This window comes from Vitis vinifera, chromosome 14 (assembly GCF_030704535.1).
Source record: "Vitis vinifera cultivar Pinot Noir 40024 chromosome 14, ASM3070453v1".
NCBI lineage: Eukaryota > Viridiplantae > Streptophyta > Magnoliopsida > Vitales > Vitaceae > Vitis > Vitis vinifera.
Window position 1 is genome coordinate 29274631 of NC_081818.1, and position 9853 is coordinate 29284483.

At 29.7% G+C, this 9853-nt stretch overlaps 1 protein-coding gene across 1 annotated transcript; it reads right to left on the reverse strand.

The window, feature by feature from the left end:
* Window positions 1–3357: 3357 nt before the first annotated feature.
* On the reverse strand, window positions 3358–6361 carry LOC100249203 (formin-like protein 4). Its single transcript, XM_002277419.4, has 2 exons — window positions 5205–6361; window positions 3358–5110 (listed from the first exon to the last, which is right to left on the reverse strand). Exons 1-2 carry the CDS (start codon window positions 6356–6358, stop codon window positions 3805–3807), a joined length of 2460 nt encoding a protein of 819 aa, XP_002277455.1. The 5' UTR covers window positions 6359–6361; the 3' UTR covers window positions 3358–3804.
* Between the last annotated feature and the right edge of the window lie 3492 nt (window positions 6362–9853).

The window sequence follows — 9853 nt, forward strand, 5'->3', positions numbered from 1 at the left end:
TTTTAGATTGATTGAAAGTGTAATGTATGTGATCACATTATAATGAGAATAAAGTTCTTGATTATGATATATTGATGATTATTATGTTACTTTTATACATCATTTTTGTGCACAATCTAGATGTTTAAAAGTTGATGAGACCATTATGTGAATGAATTAGCATTATCACCTTAATGTTGCTAATGTCATAAAAGTCATTGATTCATGTTAATGGAGGTGTTAGTACTATAATCCTTGAAGAATATTGGATCGTTGTATGATCCAATCATTTCAATGATTTGGTGTTAGTGGTTCCATGAAACATAATCTTAAAGTAAAGGATGCCTATTTTGAGAAATTGTTATGGCCATATTATGTTTTAATCTATTACAAATATAATTATGTGGGCCAAGTGGGGGATTGTTAGTTTTTTTCCCATAATGTGTGGCCATATACAATTATATTTGTATGAATATTATTTAAGGGTATCAATTGATAGGTTGGTGAATCAATTAATTGGGCATCCAAGAGTCTTATGTATGGAAAACTCAAATTTATAAATGGGGAGTTAGAAAATTTAACTCCTATGAATGTGGTGTTACAACTATTGTAACCCTATCATTATGAAATTTATTTGTACATTATGTTTATGAGTAATAGAGGAAAATGGAAAAGTATAACCTATGCAATTATATAGATGCATTCAAGTTCATAACCTACCATTACCCATTAATTTGTACATAATGGGTGTAAATAATGAGTATAACTCCCATATAGTCTTTGATGGGAAGACTAAGAGATGTACAATTTTTTTTATAAGTTGAGGTTTCAAGCCACATTCTCATTCTTATGTCATTTTTTGTTGTTTATTTTTAACAACATACACCATACAAGTGACCCATCCACTATATGAGAATAGTGAGTTGAAGACCTTGACAATACAATTCACAAGGTGACTCAATCTCACTTCATGGATCAAGGTAAGAATATGATTATTATTTTAGTATTTACATTTATTTTGTTTTATGCATCCAAAATTGTTTTTTAAAATAATTATTTCCGCATAAAGTTTATAAAAGTTTGGTTAACACTGCTCTTCTTCACTCCAAAACCAGGTTCTTTTCTCTTTTCTCTTTTCCTGCTTCTCAATTCCCATAATTCTCATTCATCTTCAATGCTCTTAATCAAGTCCAAGAGTTGCAGATTGATTTCATGGGAAGTCAATTCAATTATGAATGACAATAATAATAGTGGCAAGAAAGGTCAATTGTAGTTCATTCTCGAGTCACAAGGTCAAATATTGCATTGGGTTGACTCATCTAAGTCTTCTTCTTGGTCTTTTATGTAAACATGGCGTAGCTTGGAAAATTATACTAATAAATCCATCATTGATCTCAACATCAATATTTTTTTCTTCAAATTATTTGATAGGAAGCCTCCCCAACGTGGAATATTGAATTTAGTTGTTTAATGGACTTCAATCGCATGCTCTTTGAAATTAAGCCCCAGTCCATATTTTTTGTGTGTGTTCATATGGTAACCTGGCCTGTTAAAGATGTATTTCATTTTCTTGAAAAGAAATAATTAGTGCATACATATTTTGAGAAGAGAAAAATTAAGATTCAATATATTTACATTATTAATTTATTAAATAAGTAAATAATTAATTAATCAAATAATTTTTCAAAAAATTAAATAATTAATTAATCAAATAATTTTTCAAAAAATTAAATAATTAATTAATCAAATAATTTTTAAAAAATTAAAGAAAATATTTTTGTTAATTAAAAAAATTTATTTATAAAGGGTTTAGATAGAAAACAAAAAGAGGTTTTAAATGTAAAGTTGCATGGAGAAGTGAATTGTATGGTTTGGACAATTTCATAAATAAATCCATCATCATCATTGTAAGATGGTTTACCCTTCTCAAAATCATTATCAAACCTAGGTGTTTTTAAAAAAATTTATAAAGATTTATATATATATATATATATATATATATATATATATATATATATATATATATATATATATATATATATATATATATATATATATATTTTATGATTTATCATTCTTTAAATTCTGTTGACTCTTCTAAGTCTATTTATTGGTCTTTTAGGTAAATATGGTGTACCTTGAAAAATTCTATCCATCATTGATTGAGAAGATGTATTTCATTTTCTTGGAAATAAATAGTTAGTGCATACATATTTTGAACACTTAACCGAGGAGAAATATTAAATTAAAAAGAAAAATGGCACCATGCACTTATAAGATTCAATATATTTGTTTATTTGTTAAATAAGTAAATAATTAATTAATCAAAGGCTTTAAAATATTTTATAGAAAAAACTTTTGTTGATTAAAAAATATATTTTTCAAGCATCCATCTAACGTGAAATCATGGGATGCACCTTTTTTTTTTCCACGGATTCAATTACTCTTAGAAAATTATCCCTTATTCCTTATTTTTTGTGCTCATATGGTGACCTATTGAAGATGTAATTTGTATAAAATACAATTTTTTAGCCTTATTTATATTTATATTTTTCTGTGATTTAATATATCCCAATATTATTTTAAAACACTTATTTTTTATACTTTACTATAAGTTTAGAAAAAAAATTTAAATTTTTTTATACTTTACCTTGTCATGTTACAATGCCCTAACCTTTTCCAAAGGTGGCTTTGGAAATTATGGCCCCATCCACATTTTGATTTGTCATGTTTACAAGTCATGTATCTGGGAATCAATCCTTTCAAAAACCCACTATTTGGAGTCACTTTCGGAAACCATTCCCTTCTCCATATTTTTGTGTTCACATGGTCAGTTGTTGAAGATGTATTTGATTTTTCCTTTTAAAAGAAATAATTAGTGCATAGACATCTTCAACATCTAACCAAGGAGAAATATTAAATTAAAAAGCAAAATGGGTCAACCTCAAGACCCAAGGTCCGAGGAACCCAAGCCTTAACAACCGATGAAGGGATGACCTCAAAACCGAAGGTTCTTGCGTACTCTTCGTACTCAAAGGAAGACCTTGACAAAGAGTCGAAGACATAAAGTGGAAAATGAAGGTTGACTAACTTGGCTTGCAGGGAAATGAAGTGGCCTTATAACAAACACGCACGATTTCATATTCTCATAAGATTCAACGTATTTGTTTATTTGTTATTTAATTAGTTAATTAATAAAGTCTTTAAAAAAAATTAAAGAAAAAACTATGAAAAATATAAGGAAAATTGGATAAGAAGTAACCCAATAAAAATATTTTAAGAAATATGAGTTACTTTGTAGTCTTTTAATAAAAAAATAAAATACATTTTATTTAACATAAGGAGATTTATCTCCAAAAATTACACCACCTTTCATTAAATAATTTTATTTTAACATAAGTTTCTAACAAAAAAACTTCCCAAGAAAAACATCAAATAACATTGTAAAATCAATATTGTAAGTATGATATGATTTTCCTTAGGTTTCCTCAATAGCCTGAGAGACTAGTGATTTGGAACCAGTTTCTAAGCTTTCTGGAGCATCCCCAACACTTTTGTGATCAAACTTGAAACTATAGCACTTGGTCCCTTTGATCATGCCAATCACATTTGTTGATCCCTGTGGCTGCTAAATGTTTTGAGTCTCTAAATATCCGCTTCCTTTCCAAAACTCGAATGAACAAAACTAAGAACTTTAATGCAATCACCTTTCTAAAAAAAATAATAATAATAAAATTGAAAAAAGAAAAAATCAACATGCATGTTTAAATAATCACTCACTTCATCTATGTACATTAATTTATTCCCCCTTGTGTTGTGATCTATTCAGAACTCATCTTCTGAATCACTAGAAGAAGAGTTCCTGGACTTGTCTGGCATGAAATTTGGCGGCAAGTTTGGGAACTTCACTGGAATTCTTGATGGTGGTGACTTTGTTGATGATGGCCCCAAACTTGCTGTGGTTGTTTTCCTCCGTTGTAGATTTCGAGCAATATCAACACAGACCTGATCAACCATACCCAGAAAATCTTTTACTATAATAAATAATTGAAGCGGGCTTGCCTCTTTGTTCTTTGAAGATCGTGGTTGATAATATTCTGTTGTTCTCCTTAAGAGCTCCATTACCCTTGTTTGCTCTTCTCTCACCTCCCTTAATTCTTCGCCTGCTGCTTCGAGAAAACTTTTCATCTTCCTCAAAAATCCTCCATCACTGTTGGCAAATGGTGCCACAAATTGCTTGATTTCAGTGGAATGGGCTGTGAGAGTTGAACATACGCCACCAAAGGCATTGTAGTCCATTTCAGCTACTTTCTTTACATTAGAGAATTCAGCACTTAGGCTTCCTACCACTGGTAAACCAATCATTATGTATTCCTTTTCTCTATCCTCTCTTGATGCCGAGTTCTCAGAATACAGGCTACTGTTGCTGCTGTGACTCAAGCTGCGATTTCGGTTCAAAACACAACGTTTGCCCTCAGAACGGACTACTTCTTCCACAACAAAGTGAAGTAACGTAGTTTTTCCATCAGTGCTTTTAACATCAGAAAGCTTTTGAAGAGCAGCGAGGTTAAAAGCTTGGGCATTCCCTCTGGAAGTTCCAGCATTCATGCGATTGCCTGCCTCGAGTATGGCTTCCAAAAGTTTTAAGAAAAGTCCACGAGTTCGAAGCTCTTTGCAACCCAATTCAAGTGTTTGTAAACATTCCCTGAGATGGAGAATCTCTGAGTCATAATTCGATCTGAAAAACATGGCACTAAGACGTATGAATGCTGATGGAACAGCTTTTAGGATATGGTAGAGGAAGGATTCAGCATCAGCCAGTCTTGTGGGGTCTCCCTCGAATGCAAGGATTTGGGATTCTTCTTCTTTAGTTGGGGCAATTTTTGTAAGCTTTTCAAGAGCATCTGCATTCAGGTCTTGGCCCTTAATGAGTGCGTTGAGGATCTCTTTTCGCGAGATTGCTAAAGATCGGAGTACAATTGCTGTGTTTTGGGACTTTCGACTATCAAGGATGAAAATCTGAGCCGATTGAATTGAGCTGGCACCATTTGGGTTGTTATGGTTTATCTGAGGAGATCTCCCATTAGCAGCAACATTTCCAAACAGTGCATCCATGAGGTCACCATCGAAGCTGAGAAATCAATTGAAAATTTTGGAAATCCAGTAAAATACCAAACAGAGGTGGTTATGTAATTCAAGAGACCAAATTGGTAAAATATTACTACCTGAAAGAACCGCCATTAATTTTGTGCCACACCATTGAATGATCGGCGTTAGTGTTCACTTTATCCCAATGCAATGGCTTCAGCGCCACCCGACCATTTCCAGTCCCTGCCTTGCTATATCCAGATGAAGACTCTCCTAGTTTACTGCCATTAGGCATCCCTTTGGTCACCGATGAGGCTTCTTTTGATGATGAAGTAAAACCACCCGCCTTAGGTGAGGGAGGTGGTGGTGGTATGGGATTTATCTTAGCTGGGATTGGTGGTGAGGGAGGTGGTGGTGGTATGGGATTTATCTTTGCTGGGATTGGTGGTGAGGGAGATGGTGGTGGTGGTGGTATGGGATTTATCTTAGCTGGGATTGGTGGTGAGGGAGGTGGAGTAGCACTTGGCTTCTGTGGAATTGCCAATATAGGTGGTGGGGGTGGGAGAGATGTGGATGATTGAATTGTTGATTCAGTTTTTCCCACAGCCTCAAGAGAAATCTCAGAAGATTGTGACGAAGGAGGGGGGGCAGAAAACCAATTCAGATTTTCCACTTCTTCTTGAACTTCATCATAGGAAGTTGAAGACTTTCCTCGTAGCAAAGGAATTTCTTGTATAGGCTCAGACTTCGCCCTCCCATCTCCATTCCGACTCATCCTTTTTTCTTCATGTTTCAGATTATGTAGAGCCTGTTTAGGGAAACTATTCTTCCTGTAATCACCTTCAAGCTTCTTCCAATAAAGCACGTCCAAACCATTCTCATCGACAATCAGCCCATTTAGATTTCCATTGAATCGTGAGAACTCAATGTGACTCACCACATTTTCACCTCCACCTCGTGGATCATTTTTACCTTTCTGGCTTCTCCCCCGTGCAACCGTGTACTTTTGGAACAGAATGAAGAACAACCCGGAGACAACTATTGTGGTGGCTGCTGTTACAGCGACTGCCTTAGCAACAGCATAGCTTGACGATGACTTTGATGATGGAATTGATAGTTGGGAAATTCGAGGATTGGGAATTGGATTTGTTGGATTTGGAGGAGGCCGGAACGGATAGAAAGTTTCAATATTCCGAGGGGAATTGGGTTGACAAGAAGATAAATGAAGAATAGAAAAAAGGGAGACAAAAAACAGGGAGATGAGAGGGCATGGCTGAATCACAGCAGCCATGGAGAAAAGTTGGATACAATTGCAGAGAGGATTAAAACGCACTCTGCTAGTCTTTTCTTTATTTCAGGCAATGCTGGTTGATGTTTTGTCTTGTGCTTTTTGGGGTTTGGTCGTTGACAGTTTCAAACAGGAGTAGTTAGTTGGACCTGTTCTCATTTTGGTATTTCCCGGGCTTTTGTATTTGAAAAATCTACGAGCCTCAATTGAATTTGGAGGATTCTTTTATGAATCTGAGGTGAAACAAATTCAAACTTCATCCCAGTATTGATTTTGGAATTGAGTCGGTCTGATTTAAAGCTTATATATTAAAAATATTTAATTACAAAGGTTTTTTAGTCTTTTTAGACGGAAATAATATGGATTGCTTTCTTGAAGCGTAAACTTGCAGCAAGGGAAGTGATTGTCCTAGTCATTGTCATTGTCATAGACGAGTCTTTTGTAGTGCTAAAAGACACAGAGCTGGGTGGTCGGCGACGACCCCAATATAAGACTTGAGCCCTGTGCTAAAAGGAGTTGCTTGACTTTGTGTGCTTCCAGGAAACATTGATTTCCAGGAAATTAACTCTAAAAAATATAATAAATTTATAAGGCCTTCATTGATAAAATTAATATTAATAATAATTAAGTGTATTTATAATAAATTTCAAGAGGTTTCAATGAAATTAACTCTAAAAATTGAAATAATTAATATATTTTAAAAAAATTTAAATGAAAAATATGGATGAAAATAAAATAACATATAAAATATAAACCATCCATCTTTGATACAAAGGACAAAAATTTTGGAGAAAAATGTTTCATCATTCCCTTGATAAAAAAACTTACATTTGTTTTAACCATAATAATAGAAGAAAAAAAAGGGTAAAAGAGAAAATGGAAGGTGAAAAATGACGCAAATATATTAATTTCATATATGCATTCTGTTATTTTTTTAAAATTTATAAAAATATTAAAATAAGGATATTTTAGTTATTATGTTTTAAAAAAGTAACCATGCTCCCTATCTAAAATAAAATACATTTTAAGTTTGTTTGTTTTGAAAAACAAGTTTTTCAAATATTTCAATTCTATTGCACCACCTCCCGATTTTTTCAAAAATACATACGTAGAAGATAGAAAGAGTTTTTATCTCATATATTAAAAATATTTAAATTAGGAAGGTCTTTTAGATAGGAAAGAAAATCAAATTATGTGATGAATAATTGAATATAAATTGTCCCTTTTCAGACGTAAACTTGGTTTGTTAGGTTAGAAGATAGCCAGATGGGTGGTCAGTAAGAGAATCATGTGGACACCTATATTATAGACTGAGATTGAAAAAGAGTTGCTAGTTTTTTTACGGGAAGAGTCTTTGAGTCAGTCTGGAACTATCTAGGATAGTTTTTTGTTCTCTACGAATAAAAAATATAAAAAAAAGAATGTTTGATAATTAAAATTGTTTTATGTTTTATATTTTTAAGAACCGAAAAGAAGATGTTTTTAAAAAACATCTTCTAATTATTTTATATTATTTTTATATGTTTTTTTAAAGTTATTTTAAGAAATAATTATACAAATATGTAAAATGATTAAAAATAAAATACTAGATATAAAAATTATTTTTAAAATATGTTTTAAAATATTAAAAACATGTTAAAAACATTTTAGGTATTCAAATAGAATTTTGTTTTACAAAAATCAAAGAACGGTTTTTAAAAATTGTTTTTAAAAACTATTTTTCAAAATTCTTTTTGAAAGCAGTTACCAAACATACCATTTTTTTGCATTGAGAAGTGTTTTTGTTTTTTGATATTTTGTAAAACAAAAAATTTATTTGTTAATTTGAAATATTTTTGTGTTGAATATGAAATATTTTTAACCTATTTTTATTTTTTCGTATTTTTAAATATATTTTAAAAACAATTTTTGTTTGTAGTATTTTATTTTGAATTATTTTTCACATTTATATAAATATTTTTTTAAATAGTCATAAAAAATAAATTAAAAAAATTAAAGGATATTATTTAAAATACCTTATGTTCTATTTTTAAAAATAAAAACTATTTTTATTTTCCATTTATCAAATGTAATTTTTTTCCTTCCGAAAACAAAAAATTGTTTTCAAAAATAGTTACTAGAGAATGCCCTAAGTACCAAAGTATTTTGTGGAAGAATATAAGGTAAATTTTTTATCTTTTGTAAAATTTTTATTTTTAAACATATAAAATAGAAAATATATCCATATGTAATTGTAGTAATTATTATAAATGTTTTATTTGAATTTTAGATAATTTAAAAAAATTTCCTAAAATTTTATTTAACTTTTATAATTTGTTAAGGTCTAGGTTTTTGTCAAGTCTTCATCTACATTTATGTAAAATTATGTAGGTTTTCAAAGATTCTCGGAAAAATTTATTTCATTCTCATTTTGATTATACTGGTTTGTTTTTGTCAAGTCTTTGTCTAGTTTTATGTAACATTTTGTAGTTTTCTAAAAAATCTTGGAAAATTTTATTCCATTCTCATTTTGATTGTGTTGTTTTGTTTTTGTCTTCATCTAGTTTGGTGAGGAGTCAATAAATTCATAACGCGTAAATCATAACTTATTTAATTTGTTGACTAAGTTAATAAATATGATTTAATAATTTAATTTAAGTAATTAAATAGATTAAACATCTTTGATAAAATAATCTAATATCATAATTTAATATAAAAAATAATTTTAAGTATTAAGTCAAAATGCTTACTCATTCTTAATTTTAAATCTTTTTTACCTATTATGCTCACATGAAATCTAATACAAAAAATTTTATAATCTAACTTTGGGTTTTTTTTTCTTTAATGTTTCATTAATTTGAACTCTTAACTAAACATAAATATTTAAGTGCATATTTATTTTTATAATGATAAGTATTAAAACAATATAAATTAAATAATGTAATAATTTTTAAATTATAAATAATAAGATAGATAGTGTTTTTATGTAAATAAAATAAAATACTATATTTTTTGTTTTGTTTTAAATATGTCTTCACACTTAAATATTATATATGTTTTCAAATATTAGTTCATTTAAATTTAAACTTGTCCTCATTTCTTTTGATGATATCAAATATAAAAGATAAAATGTTATTAAAAGTTTGAATTATATTTATATTTCATAGTTTTTTTACATTATTGGTTTGACCACAGTTCAATTATCAGTTCCAATCAATAAATCGGTAATTTTTTTTATTCAATGACTGGTCTAGTTCTAAAAACATTGATTTAATGTATTAAAACAATTTTAATATTTAAAGTAAAAATAAAATATTATGTTTATTAAATAATAAGTATTAAGTTTTATTAGTGATTATTTAAATTTTTAAAAGTGGTTTTAAGAATTTGTCAAACACCTAATTTATCTCAAAAAACACTTTCATGTATCACATATGAGAGACTTTTAACTTTTTCAAAATCATTATCAAACATACTTATGAAAAATTTTACAAAGATTTTTTGGTACATATTTTTTGT

Coding starts and splice junctions, on each gene's coding strand:
- LOC100249203 (XM_002277419.4), bottom strand. CDS start 6,358: ATGGCTGCTGTGATTCAGCCATGCCCTCTCATCTCCCTGTTTTTTGTC. Junction 5,111..5,204: donor ATTAATGGCGGTTCTTTCAG/GTAGTAATATTT, acceptor TTGATTTCTCAG/CTTCGATGGTGACCTCATGG.